Genomic DNA, 21,113 nt, shown 5'->3' with positions numbered 1-21,113 from the left:
TTGCTGGATTTCTACAGTACCACCATTTCAGTCCTGAAGCAGCCAGGGAGGTGGCAGAGCTGATATCCCAACCCACTGCCCAGGAGGAGAGAGGGCTGCCAGGCTGCCAAGGGATTAATGCAGGGAAGAGCAGAGCATCCCACAGAGCAGCGGTTCCCTTTCACTGGCTTTTGCTGGAGGGAAAAAATCTCTCTGTTCCACATTCAGAAATGAAATACACTCCTGACAGCAATGCCCCGCTAGCAGGCAGAGCAGCTGGTGAAGAGCAACAAATAAAAAGGCAGTAAGCAACGGTGTGGGGAATTTGATGGTTTCAGGGCATCAGCAAAGCATGATGCAGCTCCTCACTGGAGCATTCAGACCCTTCACGTTAGCATGTAAAAGATATCAAGTTGCCCATTGAGTAGGCAAGACCAAGTCCTATCTGCTCTTTCCCTTCATTCTTCTCCGTTGTTAAAGAGGTAAAATCCCCAGTGCAATATGCTCAGCTAATAAAAATTGTCAGAGGATGCAAGCTCAGGGGTGGGGCCCTGAAAGCTGCAAAATTCAGGTCTCTGGTCTTCACACGCCGGAGAATTAATTCAACCCCAAAGGCAAAGAAGTCCTAGGACAAATCTGCCGCTCACCTGCAAATTTGGGAGAGCAGTGCTGAAATCAGCTGGCTGTACACAAAACGGGACAACGGAAAATCAGAACCTACCAAAGGCAGGAGCCACAGACCACAAAGAAGCAGGGGAAGAAAATATTGCTCAGAAAAGCATATAGCACCCCAAAAGCCACACCTGTGGCTGTGAAGATGACATTATCATGGCACTTACTTGGGATTCCCGACACAAGCTTCAGGGGTCGTAACACTCGGACAGCTCGCAGGGTCCGCAGGTCAAAATCAGTCCCAGCAGTTGCTAGAATCCTAATTGTAAAAGGGGAGAGAGGGGAAAAATTGAGATTAAATGCAAATTCCCCTTCCCAAAGCACGGAGAACTGTTGTGTAAAACCAGCAAATATTCAAGCCACTTTAAATTTACACTTGTGATCACATTGCAAATTGTGTCCGCTGAAAACCATCAATTCACACACTCCTCCAGACCTGCTGAGCCTTGCTCAGACTGTAAGAAAATCCCCAATATCTGTCTGCTTATGAGGCCATTTACACATAGCGAGCAGGCCTGGTTCTGGCAGTTAAAGAGCAGCACCCTGTGCTTATAGGAAAGCATACACCATTTTTCAGAAGGAGACAGTGAGAGGGAAATAAACCCCTCAGGTATGCTAGAAACTACCTGCCAGAGCTTTTCCCTATAATAAATTCAGAAATCCCTCAAGTAATGATGTCTGGTGTTTCCTAATATCTGAAGCAGTCTCTAATTATACAGTTTACTCTGTGTTTGCAAAATTAATTTTTGTTCAGAGCACCTTACTTGAGGAGAATATCCAGAGAGCAGGGTGCAGGTATTTCTTCTGATACACTGCAGTAACTCTGATAAGAAACACAGCCCCCAAATCAGAATGATTCTCAAAAATTTAAGTGCTCCGCACAGAAAATAAAATGGCTTCACTGTTTTAGGGTGCAGCAAAGGAAGAAACATTGTCACAGTGTCCACAGCCACAATGATGCAAACTCCTTAAGCGAAGACACTGTGAGGCACACTACCCCACAGAGAGCGTGGCAAAACTATGTTCATTAATTACTGCAGGACTTCCTATGATGCTTCAACAAAAATATTCTTGATTTGAGACAGGCCTCCCCTAAAACAAGGCAACCACACAGTTAGTTCAGAGCAGAAACCCTCTCACCACCTCTCACCAGCTCCCTGTCGACTGCACCATTTAAAGTAAGCAATTGCCATTAGTTTTTGCTAGGTTTGTCCCCAGGCTGTTTTACCAAGGTGGAAGCGGCTGAGCAACCAGTCCACCAGTGGGGTCTGCGAGCCCCCAACCACCTGGTACCAAATGCACAAGATGCCACCACTTTGTTAACCACAACTGCTGAAAGCGCTGCCCACGGGGACCCAACCTTGACCATAATCTGACGCTTTGCCAACCCTTCCCCAAGAGCTACAGGAGCAAGAGGCACCTGCAAACCTGGCTGAAAAGTGGGATTCCAGAGCTGCCGTAGGCCATGGGCAGAGCTGGAAGGAGGCTGCCAGACTTGGGCAGTGAATCCCAGGCAGTCCCCTGGGGATTAGGCACTGAGACACAGCAAGCATCCCATACGGGAGCACAGAGATGCTCCGAGAGGTGCATCCCAGTGTGCACCCGTGATTTATCTGCACCTGCCCAGGAGCCCTTTTTCTCAGTTCCTGATAACAGGCTGCTAAGCATTCAGTGAGGTGGCCAACTACCATAAAAAACAACACAAGAAAGCAGAGTTTTTCAAAATGAGACATATAGTTTTACTATGGAATATGTATTATGCAGGGTGTCTGGCAAACTCAGCAGCGGAGGATGTGGCTGTGTAGGGAGCACTCAGCACAGCTCCACTCGGGAAAAAAAACCCTGTCCTTGACTTACTGACTGACTTAGCATTGCTGCCAAGCACAGGCCAAGGAAGAGCAGGATCAGCATTGTTGTGCGGAAAGGGCCAGACTCCATCAGCAGGAGGTGCTGGAGATCAGGAAAAAAGCATGCTGAGATGTTGGATGGCAAGGGAGGCAGCAGCAAGCCAGGACCTGAGGAGCAGAGTATCTATTCTATAGGACACCTGTTCCTACATTTTCACGACCAGAAAATTCACATTACATCAGCTCTATCGATGCAGTTTGAGCATAAGCAACAGGAGACAATTTAAAACAAGAACCATCACATGCAGGGACTTCTAATTTAATCTTCTGCACCCATGCCAATGATTTCATTCCTCTTCTCCCTTCCCTCCATCCTCACAACTTAATTGCTCACTTATAAACCTCTGCAGTCTGGGAATAGCACACACTTCAAGTCAAAAGATAATCTTAAACATCCACCTTGGATGTTGCTACTAACAGCACAATTAGTCTCCAGTGAGCTAAGATGGATTTGTGCTGTCATTAGGCAGAGCCCTGGCTCCTGGTACAAGCTGAGAGGAGGGGTGCTTGATACACTCATCGTTTGGTTTCTAAATTCAAAGAGAAAATGGGAGTGAATGGGGGACACCATCAATTAGTCCCATGGTGCCAGTAAATGTTCCAGTGGCTGGAGGTCTTCGTTCCAGTCTTGATGCTAAAAACAGCCTGCTCAAACTATGGCAATGCCCTCCTCCTTCCCCAGTCAAAACCCCTAATCATTAATTCCCACATTACTAGCACTGTGATCCCATAGCTAACCTACACAGCGCACCCTACAGCCCACCATCTCCCATGGCCGGAGAGCTGGTCCATGGATCGTATCAAATAACAGTCAAATCGTGCAAACCCTCTATGCCCATGCAACTGAGCTGTCACTGCTACATCTGCCCATGAATCAGCCACTCTTGAAAAACAATACAACCCCAGCCAGATTTTGCCTAGAGAGAAAAAAAAAAAAAAAATACAGCTCTATCCTAAACAAAGCCAACAGAAGAAAGAAAGAAACAGAAGACCAAGGGTGGAAGAAAGAGAAGACCGAGGGGATGAGGTAGTAGCTCTAGGTCTAAAAATCCACATTTGAGCCTTGCAGGTAAATCACGCAGGGGGTGAGAAACCCCAGGTGGGCACCCAACATGTTTCCTGCACCAGTCAAAGCGGGGAGGGCTGGATGCTGCAGCCTTCTCACGCTGTGTGTTCACAACCATGGCTCTGCAGTCCCAGGCAGGCTATCCAAACAGCGGAACTGGGGGAAAGAGAGGCCTGGGGGTTTTAGAAGTGTTATGGGGTCAGCATCCAGCCCAGAAGCCCTGGCACATGGGGTCTTACTGCTCCAAAGGATCCACTGGCAGAAAGCTGGTGCCCAGTAATTGTGAGGGAAGAGCCAAATGGCAGCTTTCGGCAGCCGGAGTGCAGCAAAGCGGCTTAGCAGGGGAAAGCCATGCCAGGGCGGAGATGGTGCCTTTTCTCCCTACAAAACCAAAGTTAATTTACAGCTGCTCAGCAGTCCATTCCCCTAAACTATTCACAGACATGCGTGGAAAAATGCCCCACTGAAGGAAAGGCCTTAATTAACTTTGTGGCATTTGCCTCAGTGCCATCTTTCTGTTTTACTTTTTCCCCCACTCCAGTTGAAAGCTCACAGAAGCCATTGTGAGTTAGACGAGAACAAGTTGGAAATTATCATTAAAAATAAGAGAAAGAGAGAGATCAAAGGAGCCGGCTGACAAGCATGTCCTGACAGTCCTGCTGAAGCATCCCTGACCGCTGCAGCGAACAGCTGGGAACAAAGCAGAGGTGACGGGCAAGCCAGTGCCGAAGAGGAAATCAGCTGTGAAAGGTAAAAAAATAACAAAAGAGAAGATTTTAGGAGATAAGCTCACAAAGAAGAATAAATGGCTTGATCTGCAGCCCTTTGTGTATCTTAATGGCTTGTACAGAAACACTGAGATTTGATAGGCTTAGGATGTTGTCTTCGACAGCACTTCCAAGTGTTTAAGTACAACAAAATCTCTTTAAATAAGTTCCTCTCTGCAATTTGCCTTTTTTACGAGCAGGATGGCCAAACATCAAACCTTTCTTGCTCACATACTGCTGTGGAGGATCCGGGCACGCATCCTGCCAGCCCAGCAGTGCTCAGGACCGCTGCACTCCTTCTTTACTTTCATGGTAACTTGGTTAAATGCTGCTTTCTGTATCACCACCTCCACTAACAAGTTCTGACTGACATCTGTTCCCAGAGACAGAGGCCAAATTTGTGAGAAATGCTTGATAACTTTTGTTCTAGCAAAGCCTGGAATAAATTATAAAAGCAGCTTATTCCTTTGGGTATAAAAGAAAGCAAAGAATGAAGGGAAAGTTCCTTTCCTGAACATTATGCTAACATAAATAATTAGCAATCCATTTCTTAAAGTACCTCGGAGCTCAGGATTTCCGTGTACTGTTTCAGCAAGACACATGCTGTCATACAATGCTGCACTTTTCAGAGCTACTCGATAACGAACCTCCTTACTGAAGCCCTGACCAAAAAGAACGCCTCGAAATTCCTTCAAGCTTAGCCCCAGATCTCTAAATCCTGAGGACTGGAGTGTGGAAAAACTAACCCTGCTTCTCAGGATCATCCCCACCTTGCCTTCCTCCTGCCTTAGTGGCCTTTTAGTGGATTTATTTCAGCTTTTCCAGATGATCTCTTGGGGAGCAGGTGACAGAGGTGCTTTGCATCTCCCCCAAGGCAGGAAGAAGAGGAGGAACAGAAACACAGGAGATGTCCCAAGTGAGAGCCAAGAATAGATGATGAAAAATACCGGGTTTTCTATACACGTCTCTGTTTATAGGAGCAACCACCCCTTGGGTCGAGCCTCAGCAAAGAGCAGCCAGTGAGGCCACGCTCAACACACACGTACCTGCAGGTGATGGAGCGCATTTTCCACCCAGTCTCCTGGCATCACTGTCTATAAATCACAACAGAGGTGGCATGAGACATGCAGGAGAGAAATGGAACTGGCTGCAAGTCCAGCAGCCTCAGCGTATCTGCTTGTGAGCAGATAACATACAGCCACAGCAAAAAGCAGCAAGATTAATAACTGACAACGATTAACACTTCCAAGGGGATCTCACCAGTGGACAACGCTGGTGCCAGGGCAGATTCTGCTAGAGGAGGAATCACTGGCATAAATTGCAGGCATTTTTAATGTAACCTTACTACTTATTATAAACTCTAGTCCTAGAAAGTAAGTGGAAACAGCGATTTTTTCAGGGACCTTATCCCAAGCACCCATTCCTAAGAACCGAATCAAATCTCTTCAGCAGGATTAGGAGAAAGACTAAATACCCACCAGACAGCTTCCCTCAAAAAAAGATAAAACTAGCCAGCAGCACAGCAGCTGTCTTATGAAAAGAAATAACAACCATCACTTCTTACCCACAGATTCAACCCCACCTAACGCTGACACCTTGGCAGCACCAATCCCAAAATCTCTGACAGAAGCAGGAGCACAGAAAACTCCGGTAAATCCCCTCCATTCCCAGAGCCTGACTTTGGGCACAGGCTGCCAATGTTTAACAAGCCCCAGTGAAACGGAAACCAATGGGAAAAATAAGTAAATATCTTCATAAATATTGGCTGACTAGTTTAAAGGTGTTTCCCCCATCTGTGGGCAGTCTGTGGGCTGACCATCGCCTCTATCTGTGCTACCTGCTAGCTGTGACCCTCGCCCACCTGCTCCTTCTCGATTCCTTCTCTGCTGCTGAGGGGGTGGAGAAGGTCCCTAACTCCACGGGAGTTGTCACCACCACCAGGATCGCTGTTGTGGTGTTCATGGTAGCTAGTGACCCAAGGGGAGAGAGAACCTGCAAGGTCCTTCCAGTCCCACACCACTGTAGGAGCACTTGGGAAATTTATGGTAAAAATTAAGTGGAAAGAAATAATTCTTTCGAAATGAGAGATTTATGGAAAAAATTAACTTCCCTCAAAAAAGGACCATAAAATTCATCTTAAGTAGCTGGGCTTTTTAACTGGTGTTTTCCCTTCAAAAACATATGCAGAGCATTAAAGATTTACAAAATTATATATTCTCCATTTCTTTTTTTTTCCCCTGAAACCATTTGCCATGGGCAGCTTCTCTGCCTGCTGCTTTCCTGAATGAATGAAGCATTTTGACCTCAAACCGGCACACAGCATGCTTCTGGCTGGAGCTGGCAAGACTTTCCAGGATCAAGAATACCAGCAGCACACCAGCCACCGCAGGACAGCCACTGGCCTTGCCATGCACATCCCAGCCTTTGACTTAATGGTCTATTTGGAAACACCAACTTCTCCAGTGTCTGCCCTGCACAACAGCCAGGAACGATCTACCTAGCCAGGAGAGCCTGGGATGAGTGGAGGTGGCCACCAAGACAGAGCTTCCTATCAGGGAAGCTGCTGCCCAAGTGAAGATCTGTGAGGGCTGAACCGCACACTCCTGGGTGGAGGAGGGTGCAAGCTCCACCTGCACGAGGTGAGCTCCAGTGGAGTCACTCAGGCAGGTGGCAGAGGAGCTGCAGGAAGAAAGCAGCAAGTCATGATGGATTAAGGAGGAGGAACAAGAAACAGAGTATTACTGGAGGCATTGCAAGAAGATATATTTGGTCCCTGTGGCACTGACCTCCAAGGACTACCAGAGCATCAAACAAACAGCACTGTGCAGAAAGAGATGCCATGATCTCTGGCAACTTGTGGCAACAGGGCACCACTTGGCCCTGTTTCTTTGTGTGCACCAACCAGCAACAGGTAACAAAGTCTTGGCAGTGGATGAAGCTAATGAGCAAGACTCACAGGGAGAAACCACACCAGTCACACACACTAAAAGCTGCAAAAGGATGTGGCAAGTATTAGTGGTGGGTGTCTGTCTGCTGAGAGGCATCTCAGCTGCAATGCAAATCAAAATGAGTATTTTTCACCTTCTTAACTCCAGAGCGCATACTGAAGACATTGCTCAGTCTTACGCTGGTGACGTGATCAGGCTGATTTCTTTGCCTGGGACTTGAGGTCAGGTCAGTGGAGGCAACAAGCCAAGAGGCAGCCGTTTTGTTCAGCGCAGCAAGCCTGGCCTGCATTTGGACTGCAGTGACACGGCTGTCTGTCCCGCTGCTCCCTTGTTCTCCCAGCCACAGCACAAATCCATGTGCAAGCGGTGACTGGAGCAGTTGAAAAGATGCCCCTTTTCACTCAGTTTGATTTCATGGTGTGTGAGCTTTATCTTGACTACAAAAGACAGAGTCGACACCAGGTCTGAGCCGATAAGTAGATCTGACATGCTAATTGCACCATTTAATTTATGGCACTACCAGGTTCATCTGTTGGCTCCATCACTCCATGTTGGTGACCTCCCCACCAGCTGTCCATAGTCCCTCCCACATGAAAGGGCCCAGCTTGCTAGCTCTATGCCTCTTCTTTGGATGACCAACACCAAGTTTAAGCATCCAAGTGGATACCTGCATATTGCATCTAAGCCTACTCCTTCCCTTCAAAGCACATCTACAACACAATGTACCAGGTCCCAGCCCTTTCCTTAACACCAGCCTATTCAGAGCAACTCAGGCTGATCCCTTGCTCAGATAAATATGTTTGTCCCAAAACTGACTGTATCCATCAAAACAGCCTCACTGTGGTGAAGGATAAACCTCTCTTTAGCTATAGGGCTGTCGTGATTTAACCCCAGTTGGCAATCAAGCACCACACAGCCGCTCACTCACCCTCCCCACCCCCAGTGGGATGTGGGAGAGAATTAGAAGGGCAAAAGGAAGAAAACTTGTGGGCTGAGATAAGCACAGTTTAATAATTGAAATAAAATAATTATAATAATAAAATTGTAATGAAAAGGAAAACAACAAGAGGGAGAGAAACAAAACCCAGGAAAAACAAGTGACGCAACCGCTCGCCAACCAATGCCCAGCCAGTCCCCAAGCAGCGATCACTGCCCCCCATCCAACTCCTCCCAGTTTATATACTGGGCATGACACCATATGGTATGGAATAGCCCTTTGGCCAGTCTGGGTCAGCCCTCCTGGCTGTGCCCCCTCCCAGCTTCTTGTGCACCGGGCAGAGCATGGGAAGCTGAAAAGTTCTTGACTAGCGTGAGCACTACTTAGCAACAACTAAAATATCAGTGTGTTATCACATTATTCTCATGCTAAACCCAAAACACAGCCCTAAGCCAGCTACTAGGAAGAAAATTAACTCTATCCCAGCCAGAACCAGGACAAACATGAAGGGAACATAGGGCAAAATAAAATACACCGAGGAAATAATATTCAACAGTACGGGGTTGCTCTGCTTCAGAGGCACAAACAGCCAATTCATTCCTTGGTCTCGCACCAAACGGGTGCATTTCTGAGCGTTTCGTAGCCAGCATTAAATTTGCCACCAGCCTTCAGCATACAGAGCTGCCCAGATATGAATGCAAACTCTCTCCTCCTCTTTGCATGGCAGAAGTGCTCCAGAGTCCTGGAAGGAGACACAGCAAAATGAAAGCAGAATCCCCCCGCAAAAACCACCTGCACCCACTTTCCTGACTGTAATTCCTGACCCAGGCTCCAGGGAGAAGACAGGGAAAAAAGCATCTGTCGACACACGCTCCACCGCTACAGCGAGACACACAGCCACCGAGGAGTGTGTGACACTCAAACAAAACGAATGAGGTTTTGCAGAGTGCAGAGAGCTGAAGGCTTGGCTTCTGCCCAGGATGAAGGAAGATATTCTGGTTATGAGGCAATTGCTCAAGTAAGTGCTTGTTGCTTCTAAGCAGGAGAGACATGAACATACCAAACCACAGAGTAGAAAAGGAAGCTCATTCGCAATAAGCAATGACAGCTGGCAGGAAAATGCACACGTCCAAAACATTTTAGTGAGCTCACGCTGGGAAAACTGAGCACAGAGGACTTAAAATCATCCTGCACTTCATTGCGGCTGGAAAGTAGGTCATACCTTGAGTCTCACTACATTAACATTACAAAGGAGAGATGGCTGCTTTCTGCCCTTGGAAATGGGCATCCCAGAATTTTGTTCCTGGCACGAGAGGATGCGGAGAGCAGGAGCTGGGAGCCCAAAGCACTTTCCTGAAGATGGCTGGTGTCACGCACCCCACCCCATGGTCTCTTGTGTATGGGCAAGCTATGGAGGGTTTTAGCTCAGTAGCAAACAAGATTCTTAAAGAGGAGAGGGGAATTTCAGGGTCAGCAAAATGTTTCAAGTATTTATACTGTAGGGGGGTGCGGGAATGAGAGAGCAACGAAACACCATTTGGGATTGTTTGTTTCATTTGTCAAGTTCTAAAATGAACTATTCTGACTTTTAATGTGTTTTCATTTTTAGTGAAAGCAATTCATGTCAAGTCGGCAAATATTTTTTACTTGATTTAAACCGGCCATTTTCCTGAAAAATACAAACCCCCAAAATCCTGCGTGCGTGAAAAATATCACCCAAACTAGACACTACATTTCATTGCTGAGCCAGAAAGTCCAGAGGAGCGTGACTCTGCTCTCTACTAGCTGGCATTTACAAAATTGGACAAAGGGCACAGGACAGCTGGTAGGTGGATGGGGGATGTATTTTTCTGCCAGGTGGGCTAGCAGGGCAGCACAGACGTTGCAGGAGGTAAGAGGTCCGAGTTGCTAAAAGCACACTCCTTCCTTATAGTACCCACCAAGTGAAAGCCTCCTTGCCAGACTGCCCTGGGAGTGGTGACGAAGCCTGTGTTATTTGGAACCAGAACCACATCACCCTCTGCGTTTGGCCAGTCCCCAGAAGTAGTTGTTCATGAGTTGAGCAGAAAATGTCATCACTATCAAATTACACTAGTGTTTAAAAAGCAAAACAAAACGGTTCAGAATAAGAGCTCAGCCTTCCCTCCTGGGGTGCTGAGCTGGTGCTGCCAGAGCTGGCAGGAGAGGGATGAGGAGCAGCAGCCAGTGAGGGACTGGTGCAAAGGAGAAGGAAAAATATCTGTCAATGCTGGGCACATCAGTCAGGATGGAAGGAGACCTCTTGTTAGGTTACTGTCTTCTGGGCTTTTCCACCAAGCCACCTGCTGAACCATGCACTAGCTTCTAGAGGGAGTGCTTGGAGGGATGGTCTTCCTCTGAGTCCATCCACTCCACCTTGCCACTGCATCACTGAATGCTGTAACACTCTAGAGATGGGCAGATAATGAGCAAAGATAAACACATCACACAAAATGATAGCCAAGAACACTCATATAATAAATGGGAAGGTAGAGATCGCAGAGTTAGTTAATTCATGCTGCCGCATTTACACACTTTTTGTGTTCACTCTCCAGCACTCAGCCAGCTAAGCCTCACTGGCACAGCCAGATGGATGAGAACTGGCAAAAATGGATCATCAGCATCATCCACACCTGGATGTACTTGTGCACTTGACCAATTAGAGACCCAAAACCACTGATGAACTGAACCAAGCCACCCAGCTAGAGAGCTTTACCAGAATTTCAAGTGTTCCTGTTCTTTTTTTCCCCACAATATAGCAAAATATCGACAAACAAGTTCCTGCTGCCATCACCATGTCATTGCACCTGTCCTGCTGCCTGCACTCTTGTTGCGTTCATCGTCCCTGCACAAGCACATGGGGAGTCATGCTACATACAAGGAGTGACACTCTGGTCATGCTGCCACTTGCATACTGTGGAGGAATACCATCCAGGCGGTATAACCCAATATACCAAAGAAGCATCAAATGTGGTTAGTGGGCGTACAAGCACCCACCACTCCTTTGGTACTTCATTACAGTGACCAGAGGGAACAGCCACCATCCCTCCATACAGGGGAAGACCCTCACTCCTCTGCCCACTCTATCATCTGGGAAGGTCTTCTGCCAGGGAAGTGCAGCCTCCTTCAGTCTGCATGCCTGGGGCTAGCTAATTTAATGACCTGGTTTTGGCACTGTGCTCATGATTTCCAGTTTAAGACCATCACAAGCAGATGATACACTGAGCATTTAGTTCACAGCCAACTACTTAAGCCGTGGATGAGAGCCAATCCTGAACTCCAGAGAGGCTGGGGCAGAAACTGGATTTGTTGTTATTCCCCATGCACATGTTGAATGGCTCTGACTGCTTCTCAGGGCCATGGGCTCCAAGCAACTACCACATTACACCACCTCGTTACACCCTCAGGGCAGTGCCGATTCCCTCACCTACGCCTGCCACTCTGTGTCTTCCCAGACAACAGCTTGAATCAAGCGAGATGATGCTGGAGTTGAGTTCAACAAGACAAGAAAATTGCACCCCATCTATCTCTGACAAATGTCCCTACAGGAAGTTTCTCTGACAGCCCAATTTTTGGAGAAGGACGAAGACTGGAAAGCTATTGGGTACCTCTACAAGTGGGCACAGAGCTGGGTTTCTTCCCTTTGGAGGGAGGCTGGCCAGGGAGCTGGTTCCTCACTGTGTCACAGATAGTCACTGGACCCTTCGTCACCGAGGTCAGTGGTCTCTGTGGGAGGTTTTGCCTATGAATGCTCTGAGCAAGCAGAGAGATGCATATGTTCCTCATACACCTCCTGTTCAAATCTGCTGCCTCAAAGGACCCAAACCCCAGGCATTTTTCCACCTGCAGCAGGTGCCCCTTGCTCAGAGATGCAGTATTGCCAGTGGTCACACAAGTAGGCAGCCCCAAAATCGACAAGGCTGGATTAAAAGTCATGAGACCATTTAAAAAAAAATAATAAGGCTCTCTATTTGTCTTGTGATTCCTCAGGTTTTGTAGGCAGCTGGGGTCATGTTTTCAAGCTGTAGTCTACAAGCCACAAAAAATACACACTTTCAAACAAAAGCTGAAACTCTCCTCTTGTCACAGGAATTAATATAAGGCATCAGATATCCTAAGACTTGCAATATAATAATTCTTCTTTAATGCACACCTCATTGTCACTCCCAAAAGATAGCATTCTCCCTCTTTCTTAGAATTCTTTTTTTTTTTTGGCCAGAACTATCACAGCAAACATGCAATGTTGTTCTAAGGAAAACACAGTTTGCCAAGACATCTAAAATATTGTGTATTCCCTCCATCTGCTTCTGCTAAATAAACTCAGGGCCTTATCTAATATAATGAGTAGATGTTGGCAATAATTGCATAGCCATCTGTACCGTGCTTTAAACCTGTTGCAAGCTGGGCTGTGGACACGAGAAAGTCAGAATTTATTCTTTCCATACTGAAAACAGAAATTGTAAATTCCCCCCTTCTGTTTTTTAGGATAATTTAGCCATATCAGCTCCTGTGCTTGGAGAACAGCATTTCATGAATGTGACAGATAAACAGCCTCTTTCCCCTATTTTGTATAGATAAAGCTCAAGTTCTGCAGCTGACAAGGTTCCGAGCAGTCCCAGGCAAGCGCTGTTTGCAGCACAGCACCCTCGTAGAGCTGTTTCTGCCCAGCATGGTGCAACCACGACACAATACATTTCAGGAAAGACTACACAACACCAGTGCTCTGCCTGCATGCAAGCCCTGCTGAGGATGACCATCCCAAAGAAGATTTCCCAGAAACTTTAAGGCTTAATTAGAAAGTCTCTTCTGGCTGCACTCAGCTACCAGAACCACGGCATGCAAGTTACCATCACCCAGATTTGCTGTGGAGTTACTCACCTGATCATCCCCACTCAAACTGAGCCTATGCCAATTCAACAGTTCAAACATGCCTTTTTTTAAAAAAAAAAAAAAAAAAAACCAACTTGTTGTTGCCCTGTGTGAGTCAAATAGAGCTATCACACCAGCTCCTCGTTGGCAAAGCTGGGGAAACAGGGATCCAACTGCAGCATGCAGGACCGTGCAGCAGCAGGCTGGCAGACGTGCAGCAAGAGGAGGATGTTTGACTGAATTTACCCCTGAAGGACATGACTGAAAGCACCTGTAAGAGAGCAGTAGTGCTCACCTACTTTGCACAGGAGTCAAAAAACACCAAGGTCCTTGGATAAAAAGAACTGGAGAAACAACAACTTGTTACTTATGAAATCTAATTAACTAGATGCACCCAGGTACACATTGGCCTGGAATCAAGATGTTCAGAGAACACATCATAGCTTCTGCATGCTCAGGAGGCAACATTTAACAACTGCAAGGATCACTTCAACACCAATACAAAACACGCCCATGACCACACTCTTTCTGAGCATTGGTTTGCCAGTCCTTCTTTCCTCCTCCTCCACCCCATGCTGCAGTTGCCTACTCTTTCCCCAATTTGCCCACCCCGTTTCACCCATCACAGCATGATAATCCCCTTCCCAAAACCAACATGAGCTCACAGACGCCTACTAGTCAGCAACGCAAGCAGGCAGTGCAGCCAAGTCCCACTGAGCAGAGCTTGCAGGACCTCAGAGCAATGTCACTGGTGCAGGGAAGGGACGTTGTTATAACAGGATAAGGGAATGTGCTTAAATTAATTGGCAGTTCAGATAACAGAGGTTTTTGCTCTCCACTGGGCTGTTAAGAACCCTGGAACTGCTGCAGATAAAAGTCTGGCAGCATTTTCATCATAAGCTCAATATTTCTGGGCTGTATAATCCAGCTATTAAAAAATATATGCTCTGGACTGCAACCTGACATACCAGGTCCCAGCACAGCAGCAAATGTTTGTGTTTTCCAAACTTCCAGAGCAGTCCCTTTGGACCCATTGGGCAGTCACAAGCCGGCAGAGAGGAGATGGAAGTTTCGGTTTTCCAGGGGAGGCTGCATCAGTCATGGGTTTCAGAGCTTCATTTCCCTCTGCTGACCAGGCAGGCAAGTTTGTCCGCGTGCTGCAGCCATCTGAAATACAAGCAGACAGCAGCATCCAGCAGAGAAGACTCTATGTTCATTGGCGCCACTGATTTGCTGCAGCAAGTTTTCCCCTAATATGAAGACCGACCTGAATTATGGGGCAGGAGAGAGAGATCTGTGGGGAATTTCTTAGACAGCTGCAGGAGAGGCAAAACATATCTTGTGGTCCACAGCAGCTTTCTGACGAGGCAGCACATGAGAACGTAGCACTGAGGACTTTGGGATGTAGGCCAACAGCATCAGATTCTTTTTGTTGATGCAGCCTATTGCTGTGAAATGGTCCAGAAATCCCTCCTAGCTTTTCGACACGAGAGTTAAGCGTTTCGTTAGGAGCTAAATCACCTCAGGCTTACCTCTAAAGCCAACGGAGAAAAGCACAAGCAGAGAAAAAGAAGCAAAAAGCAGCACTGGCAATTTCTGGTGTCCAAAATGCATGAGTCAGGTTCGCCAAAGAGTAGCAAGAGTGACTTTAAGATTGGACTTGAGTTTAATCATCGAGTGAGCAAGACAAGTCACTGTTTCACTCCATGCTGCTGTTTTCTCTTTACAATATACCTCTCTTGCTTGAGCTGTGGTTTTTAGGAAGGAGATGCTTCACATTTGGCTGGGTTTAAATCTCAGGGGGCTCGCAGTACCCAGCTCTAGTCTCAGCCCATTCAGTTCCTCTCCTGGCCATGACACCCCTCTCCATTAAATCACCCAACTTGCTGCTCCCCGAGCAGAAAAAAGCCCCAGAAAGGCAGCTCTGGGGCTGCACCTGCCAGCACCAAGGCAGGGAAGGACCTCTGAGAACTTTTCCAGTCTATCAGTATTACATTAATTGAGAGTTTGCACAGAGCAGACCATTGTCTAGACAGCGTTAAGCTCTGGCCAGGGAAGGTGCAGCATGGTTTCCAGAGTAAGCATTTCTGACATTTGCTTAGTCATCGCCCTCCCTCCGGTTTGGCACCATGAGTGATTCCTTCCTCCGGTAGCCCTGGCAACAGCGGGAGGAGGCAGCTCCAGATGTGTACGTGGCAGCTCCAGGCGTGGGTTGCTGCTGTGAGATGGCACTGGGGGGGACCTGGGCTCCCACTTTGTCCCCCTCCCCACCATCCACACCACCACCTGGCCTGTCTTCCCACAGCACAGAGGTAAAAACTTCGTATGGTAATCCCCGCATCAAACCTCAAGGCTGGGATGCTGATAGAAGGCTAGGGATGAAATGCACCCATGGCACTGGGGTCTGGGGGACACCAGCAGTGAGAAGCACCTAAAAAAATTTAAGTTCTTCTTCCATCAGTGCCCCAGCTTGTTTTGGGGTCTTCAGCAACTTGCTCTGCTTTCTTCCTGCTCCAATTCTGCTTTCCCCAGCTTCACTGGACCCATCCATAGCTCAGGACAGACACTGCCAACCGTTCTGCAGCACTCCAGCACCTGGCACAATGGCATTGCCATTGTGTTTCAGCACTCTAAGCACTACCCTAATTAAGAGAAACAGCAGAAGAAAGCACAAAACACTGCATTGTGTAACTCCTACATTAAAAGCAACCCTGGCAAAATGCAAATAGGTGGCATCTTAGTGGCAATAATTCAAGCAAATCAAGAAGTATTGCTAGTTCTTAGAAAAAGCACTCAGCAAAGAAAGTTTTTGTGCTGAAGAATGCCTTTTTTACACCAAAAATGTTTGTTTTCAGGGAAACATCAATTTCAGTTTTCCAGTGGGAAATAACAAAACATTTTGGTTTCATTTTGACTTCAAATATGACTTCAGATTTTATTTTTATTTGGTTGCTTTTAAGTGCAATGATACTGAAAAGCTGGCTGAAAGCAGGCATTTTCACTTAAAATCAGGATGAAACCTCCCAGGGGAAACTCTACCTTTTGAAACAAAAACTTTTTGGAACAAGAATTTTTCCTCCACTATTTCTCATTGGGGAAAAATCTGGATTTCTGGGCAGCCATCCTTCAAACCTGAAGGAAGGCTGCTCTCGCCAAAGTCAGTTCATACCTCCTGCCCATCAGGATATGTTGTGGGGTCTGAGCATTTGAGATGGAGGCAGTTGTTTGGCTGCATTTCCCCCATGTTCAGTTCACCTTCAGAGCCACATGGGCCCCAGAGGAGCTGGGGACAGCAGGTCCCCCCACACGCCACAAGTGCTCATGCACAGCCACCGTTCCCAGCAACATTTCTCAGAGCTCAGGGAAACCCACTCACCTCTTCAGCTGCTGGTGGCTCAGATGACTGATTTCACTTTGGCATTTACACAAGTGTGCTGCTTGTCATGGCAATCTTCAGCAGATCACATTCTTGGCAGGCAAGGAAACTCCTTCGGTTCCTTGCAACTCATGGAGAAGCAATGGATTTATGTTGGCCCTTTTCTGTTCTGATCACATTCCCCAATAGCCTGACATGGTATGAAGGTGTGGGCAGGAAAGCTCAAACACACACAAATACAGGTTGCTGAGAAAGAGCAGACGTTCAAAGTAGGTTTTCCACCATCAGATCAAGGAGGAGGTCGGTAGTGAATACAACGCTGGGGGCAAGCATGAACCACTTCAGAAGGAACAATCTTGGTAAGATGCATCCTCCTTCTGGAAGACAGGTCTTGGGGCCATGAAGGACACAGATCTCCAGCAAAGTTTCCAGAAAATGAGGACAATTCAGGTTATGAGAGGGGGAGAAAAGCAGGGGAGCAGAGAGGGAGGCTGGAGGATGCCAAGCAACATCAATTGCATGGCTTTGCCAAGAGCACAGGATGGAGCTGGAGTGGTAAAGTTTGCATCTGGGTTTTGCAGATGACAAAATTTAGAGGCTGGGGTAGAGTCAGGATTTAGCATTTATCTCGGGCCCTGCTCTTCTTCAAAAGAAAGGAGCATTTTAGCCTGGAAATTCCCAAAATCAGCAATGGAGAAGCTTGGATTAAATCAGCAGGCAACTCTGAGGGACACAGCTATACCCTTTCCATTTACACATCTTGCTTTAGAAAGGAGACCAGGGCTCTGCTTGGGTAGATCAGCTTGCTACTGGCGATAACTTTTTCACAGTGAGTTGAGTGTAAAGACATACAAGTTTGATCACATCTTCTGCAGCTCTTGTAAAGCCCAAGTCAAACGTGGTTTGTTCACTCCTTCCACTGCAGCTGTTTCACAGCAGCGGGTCACCCAGTTAATGAACGTCAGTGCTGTCCCACCATGCTTCACACAGCCCTATCACCCCTTTTAGAAGCAACACTGATGCACGTGTATCCTGACCATTGCTGTCCCGGTCCTGAGCACCTCTGCCTGAGCCAGCAGCTCATCTTCACATTGTGTTATTCCAGATTAAATCATGTCAAACTGACCTGCCAGGATTGATCTCTCCCCATCCCCAACACTTCTTGGATTCCGAGTGCAAGCTCTGCCAAAGACCAAGGTGATGAACTCAAAATGAGAAATCTGAGGCCATCAAATTCATTACACTAGTGACTGTCCCTGGAGCAAGAAATGAGAGGCTAGACTTGCACACACAGCTACATCCAGCCCCTGGAAGTCACAGCTCAGTACAAAAGTTAAACATACACCATTTCCATTTCTCTGACCCAATTGCAGGAGGGAAGACTTTTTTCCCCGTTTTCATTGTCCTCTCTTGTTACAATTTTCTCCCTTGTTACACGGATGAGACAGCACAATTTTAATGCCTCTTATGTTCTGTGAAAGATAACAGCAAACGGTACCACTCTGACCTTTTCAGTGTTTTATAATTCGATCAGCTGTCCAGATCCACTCTTCCCTTCTCCATGCTCAACCGGGGAGAACAGGATGGAGGGTATGGTGGGAGAGAGCACCGCTGTTGCTCAGAGTAAAACAGCAACAGGGCTTTCCTGGTGGGAGAGGACCAAGGAGCTGTCTTCTATACATCAGCCTTTTCTATGGGATCAGCCAAGGGGCAGAGGGTGGGAAGCAGGAGGCTGACTCCAGTCCCCACCATGCATCCCATAGCAGATTGCACCAGGGTGGGGAGGAGAACACCGTGCCCCAGGGAGGTCCCAGGGATACAGTTTTGTCTTTCAAAAGCCTGAGGAAGACAGTGATGGAAAAGCACTTCTGTGCTGCTAGTGGGGAGAGGGCAGTTAGCTCTTCCCGCAGCACAGAAAACAGATTCCCTGGGTCTTACCAGCTGGGAAATGAAGATGCAGTGAAGCCCTGTGCCTTACACAGCACCACAAAGACAGGCTAAGACCCAAACCCATAACCGCAGGCTATTCCCCAAACACTAAAGCAGGTGCTGACACCTGGCTGAGGAGGGGGACAGGGAGCCCTGCCTTCTGCTTTGCTGCTCCAACACGGGGGCTTGCCTCCTCCCCAGGCTCCTCTCCCCATCCAAGCGGGGACCTGCCATTCCCATCCCTACAGCTCCAGCGGTTGCAGAAGGGACTGCTCCAAGTGCAGCACCGACAGGCAGGGACACACAACCACCTCAACGGGGAAATTGCTTACGGCACGCATCAATCAAACTGGACCATCTCTGTGCTCCAGGTCCAGAGCCTGATTCACATCAGACCGCGGCACCTCAGCCGTGGACGGGACCATCTCCAAACACAAGCTTACACACAGGATGGTGCATCTCCTTCCAAGCTGCTTAAACAGCTCCGAGGACTTTTCTCCCTGCTCCTTCCTCTTTCAAAGTCATCCTCTTCCCCAAACGTTTAACCTGAAATCTCCTCTAACAAACTCCTCTCCACTGTGGGGAGAAAACAGCTCTGGCTGCCATAGGCAAGTGATAACCTAGTAAATTTTAATCCTTGCCTGTTATTGTATTACCACCAGAAGTACATGGATTGAGATAAAAGGCTCACCAGCCCAGCCATAATTATACTAGAAAGGTAATTATCTCCTCTTCCATCCGACTTTGTGCTTTCTTTCTGTAACGAAGTTTCCAGCTAATATTTGCAGTGATGGGGCCAGCCACCACAAAATCGCTGGGAAATGTAAAAGCTAATTGTCTGCTCAGCGTGTGAGAACCAGCAGATAAGGCCACAGAGAAGAAGAAAGGAGCAGGGGAGCCCCGAGCCGGGAGCAAACTGGAGCTGCTGCTGCTGCCCGTGCCCCACTGCAGAGCTGGTCCCAGAGGCACCCTCAGGCTTTCAGCTATAGACATGAGCACCCCAAATCACAGGAGTATGGTCTCAAATACACATTTGCTTCTAGGCACCTGCCCCATGGATCCTGCTCTTTCAGACTGTTTCTGAACCATCAGGAGGGCTAAGGGGATGTTAAAATAAAAAGACGTTTTCACTTTTTGAGCCCACTGATTAATGCAGTAAGGAGAGGGCCATCCCATCATCACCAAACCAGCTCACCATGTTGCTTGCTGTAGCTGGGAGGTTACAAATGAAAAGGGAAACTGAGGCACAGAGTGGGAGAAGGACTACAGTACAAGACCATGGGTGGCCCCAGCCCTCACTCACGTTCAACTCCACCCAAACAGTCTCTCTGCATGAATTTGAACCAAAGCTGCTTTTGGCCCGTGAGCCATCCTCACTCATGTTTCGAAGTACAGAAGCAACACAAGGGCTCTTCTCCAGCAGACAATAAATTACCCAGAACTGAATGGGCTAAATATAATTTTAAACAAGCACACATTGTACAGATCACAACATGAAGATGTTGGCTTACATATGTTAGGTGCATTGTTTCATAGAGGGTTTTTTTGTGCTTTGTACTATTACTGAGTAGAATAAAATTACCATTCAAGACACTTAATTGTACTAATTATAATCTTTTGGGGAACATTTTGAAAAATTACTATCTTTTACCAATGCATAACTGACCATATGACGTCCTCTATAGTATAGAGTTTCTTCTGTCTTTCCAAATTAAGAGGCAGGACAGTACTTTGCAAAAGCTCCCAGAAGGATCAGTTCCCACCCAGCACAGCAGCTTGTGCTGTTTGTCTCATGCCATTGGTTTTTTTTGCCTTAATGGTAAATGGTGCTTTAATGATTTGGAAAGGTATCCTAAAAAGCCAAAAGTGAAAATGAGTTTTAGCTGAGTTTCCTCAATGTCGAAATTTGCACTAATTTTGTTAGGACTGAAAGTTTGGTGTCTGTGGGCCACTGCTCCCTACTTCCAGTGCTTTCCATTTTAAGATGGACCTTAACTATTCCAGGACTTTGGTCCCAGCCCTCAGAAACCATCCAGCACCCATCATCTCTAGACGTCACAGAAGAACCAGCATGGACATTGGTATGGACATTGGCTACACCAATGTCTCCCTGTCTCTTTCCACTCAATAGCACTCATGACTTACCCAGCAACATGGGGTTTAATTCTTCCCTTGTGTTATTATACATCTCAACACCTCAGACTGCTGCATCCGTGCATCTTCACAGTGATACGCAGAGTCCTCACACAGCATCAGAGCTTTTCTGTGCTTGGCACCAACTCCCCCAACTCCTTCAAGGACACAGCACCCTTCCCAAATAGCTTATAGCATCCTCCCTGTGCACCAATGACCCTTCTGAGGAGACCTGAGGCAGCGAGGGGACATTTGGGGGAGTTTCTGCTCCCTGATGAACAATTGTGTGAAAGCTGCGGGTTTCAAGCAGCATCACCAGGGCAGGGCAGAGGGACAGGGGATGATTGCATTGCAGGAGGATGCAGCGGGAAGCAAGCGCCTGCCGCATCCCACACCTGTCCTTCCAGCAGCATCTCCTGACAACACACAACTCCAGCAACAGCGTTTTACAGCTTTGCAGGATGCGCTTCCCAAAACCCAGCCAGCTCATTCTAGAAACTGCCTGGGAAGGA

The 21,113-nt window shown here is 47.4% G+C and overlaps 1 protein-coding gene across 6 annotated transcripts in view; it reads right to left on the bottom strand.

The window, feature by feature from the left end:
- Positions 1–21,113, bottom strand: part of CACNA1B (calcium voltage-gated channel subunit alpha1 B) — a 300,789-nt gene that overhangs the window by 193,658 nt on the left and 86,018 nt on the right. For all 6 annotated transcript variants that reach the window (XM_087752565.1, XM_087752559.1, XM_087752560.1 and 3 more), the window contains one exon: positions 819–910. In XM_087752565.1, the coding sequence (XP_087608691.1) occupies positions 819–910 (92 nt within the window). The remainder of the gene's footprint in view (positions 1–818; positions 911–21,113) is intronic.

This window comes from Nipponia nippon, unplaced genomic scaffold (assembly GCF_047370975.1).
Source record: "Nipponia nippon isolate SJK-2023a ecotype South Korea unplaced genomic scaffold, ASM4737097v1 scaffold_16, whole genome shotgun sequence".
Taxonomy (NCBI): Eukaryota; Metazoa; Chordata; class Aves; order Pelecaniformes; family Threskiornithidae; genus Nipponia; species Nipponia nippon.
Note: the sequence above shows the minus strand (reverse complement) of the source record. Positions and strands in the feature narration are given on the sequence as shown.